At 35.8% G+C, this 22,688-nt stretch overlaps 1 protein-coding gene across 4 annotated transcripts in view; it reads left to right on the top strand.

Moving 5' to 3' along the window:
• Positions 1 to 22,688, top strand: part of KCNK2 (potassium two pore domain channel subfamily K member 2) — a 110,090-nt gene that overhangs the window by 50,754 nt on the left and 36,648 nt on the right. For all 4 annotated transcript variants that reach the window (XM_034427816.3, XM_034427817.3, XM_087883185.1 and 1 more), the window contains exon 3: positions 5,441 to 5,558. In XM_034427816.3, coding sequence (XP_034283707.2) covers positions 5,441 to 5,558 — 118 coding nt within the window. The remainder of the gene's footprint in view (positions 1 to 5,440; positions 5,559 to 22,688) is intronic.

Here is a 22,688-nt window from a genome sequence, read left to right as displayed (position 1 = left end):
TATTTTAAGGTAATACTAGACTGTTCCAAAAAACCTCAATGAGTTTATTTACTGGTTTTATTTAGCATCTCAGCGGAGTATGATTGTAAGTGATGTACAATATCCAAATCTGATTTTAAAAATATAGTAACATATAATAACACAAAATGCTGATTGGGGAAAAAAATCATTCCAGCGCTGGTGACTCCTCCCTGATCCATCCTTAAGTCATTGCAGCTAGATTTTTTTTTCATGTTTCTACAAGGGTGCACTAAGAGGGCTACTCTTTATTGGGGACAGGTGGCTCCAAAAGATGAAAGTCTTAAAAAAACACCCCTTCCTGTCATATCAGTCCTTGATTGTATTTTGAAACAAGCCTTACAAGAACAGCAAGAATCTAACTTCATTTTAAGATGATAGGTGCAAATCTGAAAATTACTGTAATCATTGATGTCATCTCAAAAGTGCTTTTTTCAAAAGGCAACTAGACTGTTTTTTTTCCTTGAGGAAGAAGAACAGTTGTGATGGGGGGGGAGGGATGGAGGATAGATACTAACAGTTGAGACTGGATAGTGGGGGGATGGAAGGGTTGTATTTATTTGCAGTCATCTGGTCCATTAGCACTCTCTGTGAGAGCTCTTGTGGCCACTTGCAGGGTTTATCTTTGCCCTCAGGGTGCAATTGGTTGTGGAATCTTGGCACCATTGCAAGTTGTAGACTGGAGATAGGTGGTGCATTATACCTCTACCTCTGTTGAGAGAGGGCTGCTCAATGTTAACACAAATGGCCTCTTTTACTCCTCTTTCAAACCAAAATGTGGACTTTGCTGTCTTCAAAAGAATGACCATTGTCTTGCAAGTACAGACGGACAGCTGAATCTTGTCCTGATGGCTTTGATCTTCTATGTTGTGCCCTGCTCTTGTGAAGTGGTTGTTTAGTTTCAACAATGTGCAGATCTGCACATGTCTCACTGCATTGTATTGCACATATCACATTGCTCAGTTTTTTGTCTGTATGTTTTATCCTTGGGGTGGACAAGCTTATGTCTTAGTGTATTCTTGGATTTAAAGTATACATGTTGTCTTGGTTGAAAATTCTCCTGAGCTTTTCAAATATCTCTGCAACGTTTGGAATAGAATAGAATAGAATAGAATAGAATAGAATAGAATAGAATAGAATAGAATAGAATAGAATTCTTGATTGGCCAAGTGTGATTGGACACACAAGGAATTTGTCTTGGGTGTATATGCTCCTAAAAAGATAAAATAAAAAGATACAACACAGTGATATTCAAGGTTACTAATAAGCTATCAAATCGTACTAGGAAACAAATAAAAACAATGTAATTGAAAGTTACAAGCAACATGGTAATAGTAATAAGTGGGAAGAGATAGAGACTAGTAAGGAAGAGAAGAATAATAGTAATACAGTCTTAGTAAATTATTTGACAATATTGTGGGAATTAGTTGTTAAGCAGAGTGATGGCATTCGGGAAAAAACTGTCCTTGTGTCTAGTTGTTTTGGTGTGCAGTGCCCTATAGCATCTTTTTGAGGGTAGAAGTTGAAACAATTTATGTCCAGGATGTGAGGGGTCTGTAGATATTTTCACAGCCCTCTTTTTGACTCATGCAGTATACAGATTCTCGATGGAAGGCAGATTGGTAGCAATTGTTTTTTCTGCAGTTCTAATTATCTGTTGAAATCTGTATTTGTCTTGTTTGGTTGCAGAGCCAAACCAGACAGTTATGGAGGTGCAGATGACAGACTCAATAATTCCTCTGTAGAACTGAATCAGCGGCTCTTTGGGATAACAATGTTGCCACATTTGTTGTTCTTTTCTTTGTCTGTAATGGAGGAGCTCCTGCTGGATCTTTTTCTGGATTTGATGAAGGTCCAATTAGGATAACCACAAATCCTGAGGGATTCCTTGACATGTTACCCCCCTTCTTTATTGGTAGGCAAACTTTCAGTCCAGTGATTTAGGGTTCTGATCACTCCCATTTTGTGCTTTGGTGAGTGGTGAGAATCAAAATGTAAATACTGATTTGTGTGTGAGAGTTTTCTGTAAACTTCAATGTTAAGGCTTTTCTCTTTAATGTGCACTGCACAGTCTAGAAAAGACAGACTGCTTTCTTTAACATCTTTCTGTGTGAACTTGTCAGCTGATAAAGGAAGATGCACGGTTATCCTATACACAGATAACTACAATGCCAAGACAGTCACTTTTTTGAAAGACACTACTACATATGCTCCTGAATTTTAGTAATGTCATTTGGGCAGACTACAGAGCTGTATTTCTCAACCTCAGTAGCTTGAAAATGTATGGAGTTTAACTCCTAGAATTCCCAGCCCGCATGAGTTGAAGTCAAAACCAAACAATTTGGTTTCAGAAAAAAACTATCATATAATCTATAACTACTACATTGCAAAAACATATGGACTACACATCTTGATTAGGGCAAAGCAATAGACGCAATTTACATAGACTTCTGTAAAGCTTTTGATTCAGTGGTACACGACAAATTACTTCTAAAACTAAAATCCTATGGCATTTCTGGACTTCTACATGAATGGATAGCTGCCTTCCTGTCAAACAGACAACAAGTGGTCAAAATAGGAAGCACTCTATCAAATCCTGTACCTGTTAAAAGTGGTGTTCCTCAAGGCAGTGTTTTAGGTCCAACACTCTTCATACTTTAGATAAATGACCTTTGCGATCATATTAAAAGCAACTGTGTTCTCTTCACTGACGATGTTAAACTATTCAACACCACCGACAATGCAACAACCCTTCAAAAAGACCTTGACTATGTGTCAGATTGGTCTAACAAGTGGTAACTTCAAATCTCAAATCTCAACAAATGCTCTGTCTTGCACATTGGCAAAAAAATAAATAAAATCAAAACATAAAATACAAATTAGATGGACATGACCTTGTAGATAACCCTCACTCTGTAAAGGATCTTGGAGTACTCATTTCTAAAGATCTAAATGCGAAAGCCCACTGTAACAACATTGCCAAAAAGGCATTAAGAGTTGTTAACCTGATCTTACGTAGCTTCCTCTCTGATAATATTGTACTACTAACTAGAGCATACAAAACATTTGCTAGACCAATTCTCGAATATAGCTCACCTGTCTGGAACCCACACTGCATATTAGACATAAATACAATTGAGAGAGTCCAAAGATATTTTATGAGAAGAGTCCTCCATTCCTCTACTTGCAATAAAATACCTTATGACATCAGACTTCAAATTTTGGGCTTAGACAATGTAGAACTATGCCGACTTTGGTCTGACCTAAATGTAGTACATAAAATTATCTGCCACAATGCCCTACCTGTCAATGACTACTTCAGCTTCAACCACAACAATACACGAGCAAATAATAGATACAAACTCAAGGTAAACCACTCCAAACTCGATTGCAGAAAATATGACTTCAGTAACAGAATGGTCAATGCCTGGAATGCACTACCTGACACTGTAGTTTCTTCCCCAAACCCCCAAAACTTTAACCTTAAACTGTCTACTGTTGACCTCACCCCATTCCTAAGTGGTCTGTAAGGAGCGTGCATAAGTGCACCAGCATGCCTACCGTCCCTGTCCTAATATTCCTTTTTACTCTTACTCTTTTCATGTATTCAAATTTTGTTTATACTTTTACCGGTTATCTTATATATGCTTGACAAATAAATAAATAAATAAAATAAATAAATGTCCACACATTTTCAAGTTGCCACGGTTGAGAAATACTAGTGAGGCTATACAAAACTTTGAGTGCATATGGTCTGTGCTCAGAAGTTAAGCATTTCAACTGAAGTGAATAGATATAACTAAACAGTGGCTTCTTTTCCAGTGTATGATTCTAGTATTTTAGGATGAAAAATCATTGAGACTTTCTCAGATTGAGCCTGACTCCAGGTGATGATATGGATATATTCATAGATTTTATTTGCAACAGTATAAAGATTGTTTGTCATTGCCATCTTCTAGAAGGAACACGAATACATGATCATATTTTAGTGTGCACTTACTTTGAAATATGCTAAAACCAGGTCTGTGGGATGTAACATAAAAACGGGCATTTACTAAGATGGAAATACTGATTCATTAAAATAACAGGTAAAACTTTTAGATTGCAAAATATCTGCTTACAAAGGAAAGATTTGCATCAGCAGAAAACGCCAGTACTTATATGATAATAAAACAGTAAAAGCCATTGCTGTCTGTGTTTTCCCACACTACCCTTCCACTGGAACAATATTGTAAATGCTTAGCCCAGAATTAAAGCTTATTCTTTTAAAGAACTTCTCAGTAAACATGCTAAGGATTGCAGTTTTAATTCTTTTAACACAGTGTTTTTCAACCTTAGCAACTTTAAAATGTGTGGATTTTAGCCCCAGAATTCCCTAGCATGCTGACTGAGGAAATCTAGGAGTTGAAGTCAACACATCTTAAAGTCAACAAAGTTGAGAAACACTATTTTGACAGTAGCAAAATAAGTCCTCAAATATATTTTTTAATTATTAGGGGCTAGTATCATACTACTTTATTATCTATTATTCAGAATGTGTAGGTATCAACATGTATATTAGTAGGTCAGTCAAAGTTATTTTTAGAATACTTTGCAACTGCATTGAATGCAATGCTTATTAAAGCTTATTAAATGGAATAAAGCATTTTATTGGGAATGAATGGAATGCTTATTAAATGGAATAAAGTATTTTTATTGGGATAGAATCCTTCAGCATCTATGCTGATGGTTACAATTATTAACCTTTCTCTGAACATTCATAATTTGAGTAGGGAAGTGATTTTCTGATTCATAAAACAAGTTTCTGTTTCTTATTTACTTTTCTTATTTCTTATTTACTTTTCTACAAGTTATATTATAGCCAATGTGTTATCTTATTCATGATTATTCATGAATTCAGGGCATGAATAAAATTTAGCGTACAGTTGCTTATTCATTTTATTGCCTATTTCATGATTGAAACCCTTGATGTCAGGATTTTAATTTTTAATCCATGATTTCATGATCAGGTTAAGAGTTACTAATCCTAAAATGATTGCTGATTCAAAATATTAATATACCTATCTTTATATTCTACTTATATTTTTTCCAAAGCTTACACAATATTGAAAAGCCAATGTGCTAAATTGCTTAAAATAAAAGACTAATACTCAGGAGATTCAATTCAAGGCTACCCTTAGCCATGAACAGTTGCTATCTCTCAGTGAGTTCAATAATTTTAACTTAATTATATTTCAGACTCAGATCACAGACTCTTGGAACTGAAGCAGTTTCAATGTGCTGTAAAATGTTCCGCCCTTTTTTTGGCTATTTTTTTAAAAAATCAGACAGATAGATTACTTTCACAAGCATATGGAATAGTGTGTTCTAATATCCTTGTTTATATTTCATAAATACTGAGAAAATGTCTTTAAATTTTCAGCAAGTTGTGGCAGCAATAAATGCAGGAGTCAATCCTAAAGGAAATATGCCAAATCAAGTCAGTCACTGGGATTTGGGAAGTTCCTTCTTCTTTGCGGGGACTGTTATTACCACCATAGGTAGGACACAATTTATTATTCTATTTGAACATTGATGACCCAAATTAAATTTAGCTAAAGTATATGTTTATATATTCTTATTTGGGAACTTTGTCTCTTTTAATTGTCCTATTTTCAGTAAGGAAATGTTGGTTAGATATGTTTCTTTCACATTTACAAACTAAGCATAAATAATTAAAAACTTTAAGCGCAAGGGTTTAGATTATTTTTAGTTTAGATTTTTCTTAATGGAACCCTTGGCTTTTAGTTTGATTTGGTTTGTTTAGCAATGACTGCCTTAATTTCATACCCTTATTCAGTGGTGGGATTCAAATATTTTAACAACCGGTTCTCTGCCCTAATGATTTCTTCCAACAACCAGTTTGCCAAACTGCTCAGAAAGTTAACGACCGGTTCTCCCGAAGTGGTGCGAACTGGCTGAATCCCACCACTGCCCTTATTCTCATATATTTTAATTGAGGACTTTGTAAAGTTAATCTAGCTGGAAAATTTCTTTAAATGTTAAACATGTAAATATAATGAGCCTCAATATAAATATAAATCACTTGGTATTTTATTAGATATTGGGTGGTTTATGAACAGCATTCTTTCTACTATATGTTACACATATTTTTACACATATTTTATTTGGTATAGTTGCACCATACCAAACTGAATTCTATAAATGAATTACATTGTTTAAATATCTTACTGTTTGACATAAATATGCCATCATCATTTATTTTTCTCTCAGACATAAACTTACTTAATAAGAGACAGGTGATACGGGGGTGGGGGTGATATATCCCATCCCATGTTTGTCACTATGAGAATGTGTTCAACACATCATCTGCAGTCAGAGTAGAAGGGCTAAGAAGATACTCACTCCTCTTTCTACAATCTAAGATTATCTGAGAAAGGAAATGTGAGTTTGGACTAATCATGCCTCCAATTCTCATCACATTTTGCCTTCCAGAGGTCTTTGGATTCAGCAGCAAAATAAGAGCTGCAATAGATCATATATATACAAAAATTAGTATTTATGTGAGAAACAGTAATATTGTAGAAATACATGGAATAGTGGATAAAAAGAGGTATTCTGTTAACTGTGTGAAAATGTGCATATACTGTATACTGTTGAAAATTTATCATATTATCTTGTTGCATAAGGAGAATTCAGCATGTTTTAATTGTTTTGTAATGAGCCTGTAAGACAGCCTTTCACAGCCTGTGCACCTCAGATAGCTTGTATTACAACTGCCACAATTGTGACAAAATTGAAGGACATTAGGTTGAGAAAAGTTGTTGTAGACAGTTTAAACTTGTTTTGATTGAGAAGTTCATAAACCTAAGCATGCCCTTCATTATTTTCAATAACCCTAATCTTCCTTTCTAAAAAAATGAGTCTCAATATCTTTAATAAACAACCATTTTTAACCAGCCCACCAAAAAAGAAAAGAAATGTATGTAAGCCAACTACTGGAAAGAGGAACTGGGAGAATTTTATTATAAATGACACTGATTCTTTTCCTGTATACTAATTAATTTTGGAACTAGAATAAATATTTTCTTAACAGAAGCAGATGTATCAAAATGATTTTAAAAACAACCATCAAATACACAAAATACACTTGTTTGAAATATTAAAACAAAGTGTTCAACTTAACTTGTCAGAGAATTTCAAAACTGTACATTCATGTTGTTTTAGAGCGCTACCATTGATGACTGGCATTTACTCCTGGCATTTGGTTTTGACTGTACAGTTCTATGAATTCAGTCATTCTACTGTTTTCCATAGAATTATTTTTGAAGGTTATATTTTCCTCAGCCTAAAATATATACTGTATTATTAAATTTATTTGTGGCCCATCTCACCACAAGGCAATTCTGGGCAGATTACAACATTAAAAGAGATGCAATCATAGCCATAGGACTACAAAATTATGATTTAAAGACTACAAAATTATGATTAAAAATAGGAGGGAAGCAAGATGTGCAGGGGGTGAGGTGGGATCTATTAGTCTGTCAACCATCTCCAACATGGTACTCCCCCCCCCCCGGCATCCCAGGCCAACTGGCAGAGGCTCTTGCGGAAGGTCAGGAGGGTGGGAGCCAATCTTACCTCAGTGGGAAAGATGTTCCAAAGGACCAGGATCATGGCAGTATTGTATACATATATAATACTGCCTTACATGGTTTTTTAAAAACTGAATTGTAATTGCTATCATCAGACATGACTTCTTAAGTCTTTGTATTTTTAATACTCTACACCAGTGTTTCTCAGCTTTAGCAATTTTAAGATTTGTGGACTTGAACTCTGAGAATTCCCCAGCAAGGTGTCAAAGTTTACACACCTTAAAGTTGCCAAGATTAAGAATCACAGCTTTATATATGGACACCTTATGTCAAAAATGCAAATCAGACTAACTAACATTTTAGAGATGGAAAATCTTCCTTTCGGAAACCAGTCATTGTGATTATTTACACTACAATACATTACTGTTTTATTTCCACATGATTTGCCCTATTCATTTTCTAATAAGTATTTTCTACGAGCAAAAGTAACATGTAAGATGCATTCATGTCTGGTCATAACATTTTTCAGATTGCTGTTCCATGCACCTGCAGCTATAGAAATTGCTGTATAAAAAAGATCAGAAATGTATATGTATATGGCAGGGTAATGGGGAGAAGTCATATTGAATTCTAAGCTATAAGAGAGCAGAATGTCAGATAAAATGTCATGAGAAATATTTTTATTTCACTTAAACAATATTGACAGTCATATAAAAATAACTGTTGTATTATATTCCCCTTCATGGCATCCTCTATATATAATTTACTCATCTCACAATATCTTGTGGTTCTGCTGGGTGTGGATGATGGAGTCCCCAATTAAAAATTTCTGGAAGGTACAAGATTAGAGAAAAAATGGTGTAACCTCCAATTTTATCCTTGAGCCATTTTTATATTCCACTGTCACTTATGGCGAGCATCAGTTGCTTTGAATATGACATGAATAGCCTTTGGTATTTTATGAAATAATATTTGTTTAAGATTGCTCCTGCTTCTGTGCAAGGAGAGCAACTGACCTATACAAATACCAAAATCTCCTGCATTCTTTTGGTGTCATATTATAATGTCAAGCAAAACTGTTTTATTTAAGTGAAAAGATAGCAAGCAGCTACTGACATTCTGAAAACATGCCATATTTGATGGCAGGTTTGAGCTAGCACTTAGCAGGCTAAAGTAAATCCTTGTAGATTCACATTGGTGATTAAGTCTTGGTCTCTGAGCTCGAACAAAATTTTTATTGTAAATAATGTTTCTTTCTCCAGTGTATGTCCCCTGCAGGCATAAGCCTTTTCTTCTGAAGTCGGAACATATTCTATCTTGTTACTGTATGTAGTTTATTGATTCCACCGAACAGTGGGGAATTGTACTATTAACTCTGTTATTGCTGACAGAATTTTATTATAATCAGAAAAGTCTGTGTTGAAATGCTCTTTTCAGCTAGACATTAATTACTTAATATACAATCTCTCCTTATTCCATGGAGGCCTGTATAGCAGAGGTGGGATCTGGAGAACCGGTAGTGGAGATTTTGATTAGTTTGGAGAACCGGTAAATACCACCTCTGACTGGCCCCATCCCCATCTATTCTCTGCCTCCTGAATCCCAGCTGATGAGAAGGAAATGGGGATTTTGCAGTAACCTTCCCCTGGAATGGGGATGCAGTGGAGATTTTACAGTATCCTTCCCCTGCCATGCCCACCAAGCCATGCCCATCAAGCCACGCCCACAGAACCGGTAGTAAAAATTTTTGAATCCCACCACTATGTAGGAATAAGGAAGTTTACAATGCCTGTTGCATGAAAAGAACAAGTATGTCAAACCTTTCTTAACACCCAGTGTAATACGATTATACAAAAGCATGTTTACTAGATACATATTGTACAATTTTATTAGTTAATTTTTTTTCTCTTTCAATGATATGCAATTGTTTTTTGTTACATTAATAATTTTATCCCTTTTTAAAAATCTTTCAACAAATCTTTAAAAAAATTAAACAACTGTAGTTGTCATGACCAGGTTCAAGCTATTTGTTCCCAAATGCTGTTTCTAATCGCTGAAAATATTTCCTCTTATCAACAGTAATGGCCAAAAAAATTGCCTTGGTCTGATCTTGAGCCAGGGTGTCAGTTTTAGGCAGTAATTGATAAGCAAAAGGCAAGAAGAGGGGGAAAAACCTCCATGCACTTAATTCTCCCAATCTGGCCAGTCAAAAGAGTTCATGTTGCTGACTAGTTAAACTTCCAAACCAGAGGTGGTATTCAGCAGGTTCTGACCAGTTCTGGAGAACCAGAAGTGGAAAAATTGAGTAGTTCGGAGAACCGGTAAATACCACCTCTGACTGGCCCCGCCCCTGTCTAATCTCTGCTTCCCGAGTCCCAGCTGATCGGGAGAAAATGGGGATTTTGCAGTAACCTTCTCCTGGAGTAGGGTGGGAATGGAGATTTTACAGTATCCTATGCCTACCACGCCCGCCAAGCCACGCCATGCCACGCCCACCAAGCCACGCCCACAGAACCTGTAGTAAAAAATTTTGAATCCCACCACTGTCAAACATTCTTCTGTTACACAGAGACCTGAGATCTGTTTTGCAAATCTGAGGTACTGCAGAATCAAATTATGGTATCCAAAGAGAAAAACACAAAATGTCCCTAACAACTCACTCCTGAACTTCTTGAAAACAGGACAAGGATTTGCTCCCAGGAGTTGGAATATTGTCCTATCATGCTGCTAGCAATGGCCAGCAGAACATGTGGCATTTGTTAGCTTGTTGGGTAAATCTACAAAGGCAAAATTATACTCCTTACAGCTTGGAATGGTTAAAAGGAGTTTAGGATTGCAGATAGCTGGAGTTCACTGGGTTGCTGGGAATTAGCAATAGCAAAGACTAGCTATTGTGTCATTTTCCACCAGTGATGAAACAAAATTGTTTTCTATCTATTTTATTTTATTTATTTATTTTATTTATTCAATTTATATACCGCCCTTCTCCTAGTGGACTCAGGGCAGTGCACAGCCAAAACTAAAATACATAACAATACAAAATTTAAAATTAATTAAAAGAATTATATACTTTGGCCCGAATTAAAACAGTGCGAATTAAAACCCATTAACAAATTAAAACTAAACAATTAATAACCATTAAAAACTAAAAAAGGGGGGCGGGGTTCACGCCAGCCCTGCTTGCTGGAAAAGAAGAGTTTTCAGGGCACGGCGAAAGACCCGAAGATCCGATATCCTTCTTATCTCCGGGGGCAAATTGTTCCAGAGGGTGGGGGCTGCTACAGAGAAGGCCCTCCCCCTGGGGGTCGCCAGCCGACATTACCTGGCTGACGGCACCCTGAGGAGTCCCTCTCTGTGGGAGCGTACTGGTCGGTGGGAGGCTATCGGCGGCAGAAGGCGGTCCCGCAAATACCCAGGTCCTATGCCATGGAGTGATATTGCTTGCAAATAGCAGGCTTGCATGATCTTTGACAAGAGTCTGCACAATGCCACCAAATTTAAATGTTTTAATTTCAGTGGGAGAGTAAATCACCTTCTTCATCCTTCCATTAAAATAAATAGGGCATAATTTTGATTTTCTTTGGGCTGGAATGTTAAGTTTAATGAAAAGAAGGACCAAGGGTGTCATGATAGCATGCTTCTAATATCTAAGGGACTGGCACAACAAAGAGGAGGGGCTATTCTCTAAAGCACCTGAAGGCAGGACAAGAAGCAATGGCTGCAAACTAATCAAGGAGAGAGGCAATCTAGAAATAAGGATACATTTCCTGACAGTTACAACAATTAATTAGTAGAACAGAAGAGATTGGACAGCCATTTGTCTGAAATTGCATAATGTCTCCTGCTTGAGTAGAAAACCTCCAAAGTATCTTAGAATTATGTTATTCAGTATTCTAACTTCATTTATAAGAAATTCCCATGGTGAAGTAATTCTGCATTTTGAATTTTATTTTTTTTTTAAACAAAGTTTCCCCATTTTTAGAATATTCGTCAAAAAGTGGATAATGTATTCTTGGCTACTGACATTAGTCTTTTGCATGTAAGAGTATACAATTATTTATATCTAGTACATCCAAAAGATTGAAAACATAATAAATTTGCTTTCAAAAAGTGTACTAATTTGAGGGCTCCAAAAGAAAATAAAGCAGAAATTCATTGAAATAGCACCTGAAAGATTATAACAGGTTACATTACAAAAAAGAGATACAATGTGTTTGATAGATTGGTATTATTAAGGCGTGAATAACCAGGACTTGTCTTGATTTGCATAACTACAGGGTTGGGCAAGTCAAAATCTCATGTTTTGTTTTGTCGTTTCCCTGAATATATTTATCAGTTCTCAGCATCATATTTTTTCTGATGTTTTAAGATGAAAATAATATTATAATTCAGATAATAGATTTTAGAGGAAAAAGATAGCCTTCCTCAGTCTGTGCGATAACTTGTACTACAGATGCCACAATTGTGACAAAACTGAAGGACATTAGGTTCAGAACAGTTGCTGTAGACAGCTTAAACTTCTCTTGATTTAGATAAACTTAAAAATGCCTGTCATTATTTTCAATAACTCTAATTTGCCTTTCTAAAAAAAAGTGTCTCAACATCTTTAATAAAGAAGCATTTGTTACCACCCCACCAAAAAAGAAAAGAAATGTATATATCTTATGAATAGTGTGCCTTTTTCAAATCCAAGCATTAATGGGAGTTTCTACTCCAATTTTTTAGAATAAAAGAATGAAACTGTGGCCTTTGAACATCCTTGTCCTTAACTGCTAAACTTTGGCATCACAGTAACTATAAAAAGCAAGAATGTTCAGTTATAATTGGGAGATTGTAGTTAAAACGGAGATCTGAAGCTAATGTGATATAGGTTTCCTTTGGGACTGATGTTTTAGTTTGTAGTGCTGATTTTTAAGTTCTACAAAGACAAACTGGCAGATGATGGAAAAGAATAAACACAAATTCAACAGAAACATTTTATGTAAGAATCAAGGGAAAATATTTCATTCTCCATTTTTTTCACTTTAATTTTCAACTTTTAAAATAGCTGCATGAAAATGCTGAATGAGAAATTAAAGAAGAAGAAATTCTATGCATTTGAATTAAGTCTAGAGTAATATGCCCTGTCTTGCTACTTTTATTGGTTATCACATGAGTGTTAGGATGAATGTTATATAGGTGGACTGGACAGTCACTTGTCTGAAGTGGTATAGGTCAAGATCTCCTGCTTGAGCAAGGGGCTGGACTAGAAGACCTCCAAGGTCCCTCCCAACTCTATTCTGATTCAGTAGTCCTCACTTGTACTGCAATTTCCATCGCTAAATGATGAGATTGTAAAGTATGAACATCATGTGACTTGCATCACTTAGCAAACAGAAATTCTGGCACTTCTCTTGCCATTGTTAAGCAATTCACTGCAAGTCTATAAGCAATAATGACTCATGGTCACTATTTGCAACCTTCTGCTAGCTTTCCCATTGATTTTCCTTGTGAGAAGCCAGCAAAGAAAGTCACAAATGGGATGCTACCGCAGTGTAAGTGTGAGCTTTCAAGGAATTGCTGAATGAGTGGTTGTTGAGTAAGGACAAACTATAATAACAATGGCTATTGTGGACAGCTTTAGTGATTATTTTACATTTAAAGCTTAATGTAATTGTCTCCCTTTGTAGCATTTTAAGATTATACTTACATTAGTTCCTTGGTTTATATTTTATTTTCCCTCTACATAACAGAATAAGAAGACCCCTGCTGTGCTGACTCAGGTTTATAGCTCATCTAATCCAGCACTTTCTGTCACAGGGTGTTTAACAGGTACACTAGAGAGCTTGCAGGCTTAGAAAAATAGCCCTTTTCCTCTGTCATTCCCCAGTATTCAATATTTATGATACACTGCTTGAGATTCATTTTTTTAAATGAATTAGTATTCAATATTCAATATTCATATGTGTGGTCCATAAACTCCATAGATGAACTATGAACTGTGTAAACATGTTATTTCCTTCAATCGGTCATTAATCTCCGAGCATTTTGTTTCAACAGATGAGTTGTAAAATTGAGACAAAAATCTAACATTTTTCATCCCATTCATGCTTTTTCTGCCAGTAGATTTTTTTTCTCTCACTTACGTAGCTTTGCTCTAAGTGGAACCCCCTCCTCCAAAAAATTTTTTTTTGTTGCCTTTACTTTTTGAGAAGCTGCTCCAACCCTCTATCTTCTTGGTTGCTCTATCTACATCATTTTGTGTGCTACAACATTCCTTTTATGGTGTTGCATCTAGAACTGTACTTTTTCTTTTTTTTTTATCGTGTTTCTTTTTTTTTTTTTTATTGAAAAGGTTTTCAAATACAAATTTTTCCCCCTTTTTCCCCCCCTCCCCCCCTCCCTAACCCCCCCTCCCCACCCTTCCCCCCCTGTGACTTCTTCGTAACAAAAAAAAACCCTAATTCATAACAGATTACTTACTCCCTCCTCAAAATACTGACCTTTACTTACTAAAAGTATTATAAATCCCCCTTTATCCATACATTTCAGAAAAGAAGAAGAGAGAAAAAAAAACAAAAAAAAAAAACAAACACATTATACTATAACTATTATAAAATAACTCTAATTTAGCATAATAGTGTTTTATATCTATGCATTATTGCAACAATTCAAAACCACCTTCCACTTTAAAACTATACAATAAGTCCTACTTTAATAACATTTCAAAGCGGGCTCCCCATAAAATCTAATTTAACATTTATTCCACTCTATCCATTTCCTCCACTCCCCTATAGAACTGTACTTTTTCCAAGTGTGATCTCTCTGTAGATTTATACAAGACATCATCATTTTGGACAATTTATTTTTAACGCTTAATGATTCCTAGTATGTAATTCTTATTCTATAACTTGGATACACAAAGAATTGTGGGGAGGCATTTCCTAAATAAATAAGCATCATTTGTTTTATGCCAAGAAGGACTAGTATCAACTTCTGTGCTGGCTAGGGAATTGATAGAACAATTAATCAGTGGAGCAACTTGCCTCCAGAAGCTGTGAATGCTCCAATACTGAAAGTTTTTAAAAAGAGATTAGGCAACCATTTGTCTGAAATGGTCTAAGGCTTCCTGCCTGAGCAGGGGGTTGGACTAGAAGACCTCCAAGGTCCCTTCCAACTCTGGTATTCTATTATTCTGATAGCATCACTGACAAATAATGTGCGAAATTCCTCAAGCACATTCAGGAAGCTATCTAGGTTTTTGAAGTAACTAGACCACACTATCAGAAGATTATATCAACTGTCAATGTAAGAATTACCAGAATGATCTGTTCCTGCTAAGGAAATAACAGAGTGCCTCTATTTTCAAATCATTCTATCAAAGAGAACATAAAATCCAACATATGTGGGATCTAACACTAGCTGGGACATGAAAACCTTAGTGAGCGGAATAACAAGATTGCAAAAAAAGTTTGGGTTTGTAGGGTTCATTTAATATTCAGTAACTCTGATTTCTGGGAAATTATGGGTATTTCTGGGATATTCAAAAGAATAATAAATAGCTTTTTAAAATAATACAGTGTTTTTACTGTATTATATCCTCGACAGTGGAGGATGTGGTTAAGTGTTGCAAGAAGATCACAAACATTGATCACAAACAATGGCATGACAAAGTAGCAACAATATTGCATTGGAATATCTGTGAGAAATATCATTTCCATACAAGCAAGAACTGGTAGCACCATAAAGCAGACAGAGTAATGAAGACTTTAGACAAATAAAGTGCTCTGGGACTTTAGACAAATAAAGTGCTCTGGGACTTTACACAGACAAATACCAGCCACATAACATTTCAGACTTAACAACTATCAATAAGACAAAAAAGGCTAGATAGTGGCTGTGGCAGTATCTGGACACAGCAGAACGAAAGAGAAAGAACTGGAGAAAATCAGAAAATACAAAAACTTGCAAATAGAATGACCGTGGCCAAAGAAAGTAAAGATAGTACCAATAGTAATAGGTGCCTTGGGTGTAATCCCAAAACATCTGGAGCACCATTTGACTACCATCAGTCATTATTAGTCAATTGTAAAAAGTAGCTTTATTTAGTGTAGCTTACATCCTGCCAACACCAACATCTATCTATCCCAGGTCTGTGGGACAGATTCAATAAATGGATAAAAATGCCAGATCCAGTCTAAACATCTGGTAGACTTGTATGACCTACCGTAATCATATTTATTTTTTTAAAAAAGATTGTAATCTTATAAGAATCCTGTGAAGTTCATATACTTCTAATAGCCACAGATCAATTATAAAAGAAGCAGGTTTAGACAATGGTCTTCATGTACTATACAAGAAGAATCTGAAAAAAACATATAACATTAAATCTGTTTAAAAATTGGATTTTTTTCAAATGCTTTTTAATTCAAGGACATTTATATTAAGAAAGATGTGATCACATATAGTACATCTGGACTCAAGAAATAGACTAAATACATAGCAGGAGTTGCTTAATGTCTCTATTATGGTTAATATAACTGGAAATTTTGCTTTATGAAAAAATTTCAAAAATATTAGGACAAAATGTCCAGAAAATTCTAAAATAAAAATTAAGAACCCAAATATTTTATTAGGTATGATCCCAGACAATATAAATGAAAAAACACCATGATTTTATTGGGATATATGCTGGTAGTAACAATAATAAAACTGGCATCACACTGAAAAACAGAAACCTTGTGATATAAATTGGCGAATACATGAAAATGGAAAACTTGACTATGCATATTTAGCAGATTAATTGACTGATTTGACTATGTGCCATCAAGTCCTTTTCTACCCTTAGTGACCACATGGCATTATTTCATATCTGAAATTAATATTTTTAGAACTCTGTAAATGTTTGAGTACATAATTCAATTACCATCAAATTACTATCTTACATTTGGGGAAAAAAATAATTGGGTGGCTGCAAAGTACGTCTGGGCTTTTTTAAGCACTTCAGAATTTCAAGGGGTTTCCTGCTGTTCTCTCCTCCTCTCTCTGTCCCTCCCTCCCACAAATCTCTCTCTATATATCCAGCCAGCCAGCCAGCCAGCCACCGATCTATCTATCTATCTATCTATCTATCTATCTATCTATCTATCTATCTATCTATCTATCTATCTATCTTTTATCTGTCTCCTACTTTTATTATTTTTATCAGTAACCCAAATCAGGGAACATACATAAAACATCTTCTTTCTATTTTCCCATAACAATAACACTGGGAAGTGGGTTGAGTTGACAGAGTTAACCCAGACAGTTTTCATGCCTGAGGCAGGACTAGAATTCACAGTCTCCTAGTTTCAAGGTCGGCACCTTAACTACTCAATCAATCTGACTTTGTGGTTTTTTTCAGTTTGGGTTTTTTCCCCAGTCAATATACAATGTTGCAACTTCACTTTTAACAATTTTATTTGGGAAATGCAAAGAAGTTTGTGGATTGCAGTTGTAGACTTTATGACATTGACATGAAGAGCTGACTAATGAAATGTATCATCTTTTTAAACTTTCTGCCTATCAACTCTTTTGAGGCAGTAAGGTTAATATTACATGAGACTTTTCTCAGTCCTCAATATTTTTAACTTTGCTCTTTCTTGTATTAATGGAGTATCATGCTTCCATGCTGGTTTTGTCAACACAACTGGGGCCTCAACTCAGTTCTCAGCTATTTTAATATGGGCCCAAAGTTTACATGCCTTGAAAATAAATCAATGATCATCAGGCTAACACGAGCACTTTCCCAAACCTTTACTGCTCTAAATATAGCATCCAGGAATCAGCCATTTCCCCTCCCCAATGATAGGATTTAGATTGACTTCTAGGCAAGTGTTTAATTCTAAATGATATGAACAAAAACATTAGCTGATCCATGGGTGGCAATATATTCTGGGGAATTCCCCCTTAGTACAGGTAATCCTTGCTTACTAACCATTAGTTCAGTGACTTTTTGAAGTTATGACAAAACAAGGAAACTTACAACTGCTCCTTGAAGTTGTGGCCATCACAGCACCCCATATTTACATGACTTGGTGTTTGGCACTAACCAATATGCATTTATGATCCTATACTTGAACCTTCACAGTTGGATTCTGATAAGCAAAATCAATGGGGAAGTCAGCAGTAAGTTTTAAGTTGCAACCACATGGTGTCATGCTTAACAACTGTTAGTGATTCGCTTAACAACTGCAGCCAAAACCGACAAACTGATGTAAGTAGGGCCCGGTGATATGACTTTTATAAGGTGCTGACAACACAGCTTATAATAAAAACATTTAATAAGTAATGACAGCTGAAGTGCTGAAATCTTATGCCAATATGCTGCTTTCTATGCTAGCTGCAGAACAGAGATCTTCTCTCCTTTGCAGGCAGCATAAAAATGAGGTGCCTGACTGCCTTTGTAGGCAGGAGCAGGTGTGAGCAGACTCGAAAGAAAGCTGTTGGAAATGGTCTGGACTGTCCACCCCAAATTTGTTCTATGTACAGAATCTCTCACCCATGCAAGTGGACTTCTCATAATAGTCCTGATTGAAATAGGAGGAGTAATATTTTAGCTCTATTAAAAATAATATATCTTTGAAGCCTTGTCTGAAGTTGTCCTGGCACTTGGTTGAAAATTCAGGATCAATTCTTCTATTAAGTTTAGAACTTTTACTCAAACTTTATTTTTGGAACGTCCCTTGGTGTATTTTAATGCCCTGGAAAAAAAAAACTATTTAGGAAAACATAATTTAAGTACAGTATTATTTCCTTCCTCTGCCCCTCCAATTCATTTACCGTCCAATAACTCCAAAAATTGAAATTCAAGGCTTTTAAATTGAAGGTAAATGGAAAATTATTATTTTTCACTTCTCTTTCCATTTTGCTGGGTCAAATAAGACTGGTAACATCAAGAATATTTACATTTAACTTATGCCCTGTATCATTAATTTTTCACTACATTTTCAAGGTCTTGAACTGTCAACAAATTATTGAAAGGTGCAAATTTAAGTACATTCTAAGTGTTTCAAGAGTTGCAAAACTATTGCCTTAATTGAAGGAGCCTCTAAAAATAGACTACTTTCTGTGCTTTACATGAATAAGTTATTTGAGTCTGGGAGTAGTGAGCTTGCTCAGCACTTTGGATGGCAGTCCTCTTCCTAAGAGCACAGTGGTGCTGGATGTCGTAGGGAGAAAGGGTAGTGCTGATAAGAATGGAATTGAATCTTACAGATAGGACTGTTACTAAAACTATATACTAATGCTGAAGAAGGTTGAATGGAAGAGATATTTCCCACTTTAAGCAGCTCAAAATAGCTGCAATATTTAGGGAGCAGCCTCATTATTATGACCACACAGAAATATGGACATGGCACACCATGCATTTAGATTCCATTCTATAAAACACTGACAATTCTGTCAAATCTTTACATCCTGTTTTATCCTTTCCTCCTAAGGACCTTGTGTTGCATCACTTATTAGGAAAAGACTAAAGATGTGTTGTTTAGGTATTATAGCAATTAAGGCACTTGGGTTCCGGTTCATTTCATTATGAAGCAGCCAATAGTACAAGTGCTAATTATTCATTATTATCTATAAAAAGGACCTGTGACAATATTCTAGCTAGCTTTTCCCTTCAGAGAGAATATATTTCCAAATCCTATATTCTGTTTTTTCTAAATGATACTCATCACTGGGGCATTGCTTTTTGAAAATGTCTTTGTACTTTTGCCAACTGTAGAGAACCTTTGACTAGATGCATACTACCCTCTAATTTCTCAATGGCCCTGTTTTGGCAGTCATTTCAGACTGCCTGGAAAGGAGTAAAGAATCATTAGTAAATAGCAGGAAACTCACAAATATTAGTAAATAGCAAGAAACTCACAAATATTTATTGAGTACAAGGTATGCTTTAAGTCACATAGCTATGGGGTTACGCAATTGACAGAGTGTATAGCACACAGTGGCTGCGGTGGCTCAGTGGCTAAAACGTTGAGCTTGTCAGTCAGAAAGATCGGCAGTTCAGCGGTTCGAATCCCTAGCACTGCGTAACAGAGTGAGCTCCCATTACTTGACCCAGCTTCTGCCAACCTAGCAGTTCGAAAGCATGTAAAAATACAAGTAGAAAAATAGGGACCACCTTGGTGGGAAGGTAACAGCATTCTGTGCGCCTTCGGTGTTTAGTCATGCTGGCCACATGACCACGGAATCATCAGCAGACAGTGCTGGCTCTTCGGTTTAGAAACGGAGATGAGCACTGCCCCCTAGAATCAGGAACGACTAGCATGTATGTGCGAGGGGAACCTTTACCTTATAACACACAGGTTGCATGCACAGAGTTCAGCATAAGAGTACTGCTTATTTAAACCAAATCAGTGATGTATATAAGCTCATTATTACAGAAACTGGTGAAATAATAACATATGGAATTTCCAAATTAAAATTATTAAAACAAAGACCAGTAAATATACAACAGAAGTCATATATGTATGTATGCATAATTTGGCTAAGGTTTTCTGCAAGCATTGGCTAAAGTGTGATCAAATCTTGTAATCCTCAGATAGTGGGATAAGGTTTTTTTCTGAACTGAAAGTCTAGATAGACTTCAAACACAAATGATAAACTCTCTTCATTCTTTTTTTAAATGAAGAATGTTTCTATTACTTTTCTGAGAAGCATAAATTTCCTTCTTGTCTAACAAGGACCTTGTACCAGCAATCTCTTTTTAGCACTGGAAAATTATTATCTCACTGTCATTTTGTTTGAAGTAAATGCAGTACCATCAGGTCACTTAACCTCATATAATAGATGCTTAGGATGTGTAATGAAGGAAACATGCCCCCCTGAAGCTCATATTCTTGTCACTCTTATTTTATACAGCTATTTGTAGTTCAACCATATGCTGTTGTTCTAGTGGTATCTAAGAGATGAGATTGTTTTGGAGACTATCTCTGATTTGCATCACAGTTAAAATTTACTTTTGTTCTGATAGTTGATAGTTAAAAATAAAAATAATAAAATAAAACAAAACATGATAGTTTTATTTTTTCTTCTTCGAAGAAGTTCAGAATAATTGGTCTTTCAAATTATTCAATTTATGTTAATATACAGTATGTTAATATTACTCTGGTATCTACTGCTATTGTTTAATTGAGAAAACTATTCAAATGTGGATTGGAAAATTCAGTGCATAAATTTCTGATGGATAAATCCCAATGATATAAAACTACCTTGAACAGTAGCATTGTCCTACAGTGTAGGGTTCCTCATCCATAGAGATTATGTTGGTATTTTGAGATCTGGTTAAGCATGACTGGAAACATGCATTGGGAATTATGAGTGGAACAAGGCAGCTGTAGATCTCTCTTTTAAAAAATGATGATAGTTTTTGCTGTTTGAGTGTTAGTTTATTTATCATTCTGCTACTTTCCCAAAGAGCTTGAGGGTGGCTTATGCACACTTCTGTGGAATTTAACAATTATTTGGTTTCAGCAGCAGATTATTGATTCCAAAGACTCTTTCAAAAAGTAAATTCCATTGTACCTAATGAACATGTATTTGAAATAAACTGATATACTGTAGATATTTTTACCCAAAGTTTTCAGTTTGGTGAACCTGCAGGAGAAGAATCTTGCAAGATTATAAAAGTTTAATTCTCAGATACTATAGTTTTCTGCGGTTTGGATTCTGCATACACCACACAAGAGTCTTCAAAAATAGTGCGAGACAGAACAAAAATAAATAGTTCTCACTTCCTGTGGTACATCAAAAGTACTGTCACCCCACAGTGGACAGTTTAATTACACTTGAATAATCTTAGAAAATTTGCTATATGCCAGCTATTTAAATAAGAGAGTTCAACAAGGGGATGGGGCTCTGGGGAAGTCATGAGAAAACAGCATGGGAGGACCTTCAGAGTTGTGTTCCTCACCCCTCAATCTCAAATACTTGATTCTTCTTTGAACCATGGTTGTCCTGGCCATTGAGAATAACAATGATATCATTTCCTGACACATTTCTACTCTGGGATGTTAGCTACTTTGGGATGTGAATCACATCCTTGGGTAGCTTATTAGATTTATGATTGACTAAATATGGTTCATGTGAAGATGAATTTCTGCAAGTGTATTGTCAAATAACGACTGTGTTTCCCCGAAAATAAGACCCTGTCTTACATTTTTTTGAAGCCTGAAATAAGCACTTGGCCTTATTTTCAGGGAGGTCTTATTATTTTGGGGTGCGTGGCGCAAGATGGGACTTCTCTTGCTGTCTTACCCGATTTCCAGCTCTGCGTTTAATTTCGGGGAGGGCTTATTTTCGGGGGGAGGCTTATTTTAGAGCATGCGCTCAAAAGCCCGATTGGGCTTATTATCAGGGGATGTCTTATTTTTGGGGAAACGGTACAAAAGCTTATGCGGATAATATTCATAATCACAATAACACCAGTAAATACTTAGGAACATTTGATTTCCACATCAACCTGCAAAGAAACAAGTAAAAAGTAAAAACTTGAGCAAACAATTTTCAAGTAAGTGTCAGGCTTGACATAGACAGGAATGAACATTTAAACCAGTACTTCTCAACTGCAGCAAATTTTAAATGTATGGACTTCAGCTGTCAGAATTCCCCACCCAGCATGCTGGGAGTTGAAGTCCAAACATCTTAAACTTGCTGAGGTTGAGAAACACAGATCCACAAGAAATCCAGAAACCACAGATAGCCATAGAAGACCAAATGCAACAACTGCTATGATTCAAAAACAAGCCCTATATAGAGAAACAGTGTTCACATTTTCTTGCATTTCATTTTTCTTCCCACCTGCTTTAATGGGTGCTTTGACCCACATCTTTTTCAGGGATTGAATGGCAGGATGAAGCTGCTCTTAAAAAGTACAGAGAGCTACTCTAGGATATCCTTACATTTCTCCATGCACTTTTTTTGCCTTTACATCCAAAGTGCTTCACAACCCTACTTTTTGCTGTGTTACTCTTTTATTGTACATGGGTAAACATATTTTTTGAGTCTCATTGCATTGATAATTGTGATGATATCGCAAAATTGTTTTGATGTGAG

Source organism: Pantherophis guttatus, chromosome 1 (assembly GCF_059756535.1).
Source record: "Pantherophis guttatus breed Tessera chromosome 1, ASM5975653v1, whole genome shotgun sequence".
NCBI classification, from domain to species: domain Eukaryota; kingdom Metazoa; phylum Chordata; class Lepidosauria; order Squamata; family Colubridae; genus Pantherophis; species Pantherophis guttatus.
The sequence above is the reverse complement of the archived record's forward strand: the minus strand, read 5'-3'. Positions and strand labels throughout refer to the sequence as shown.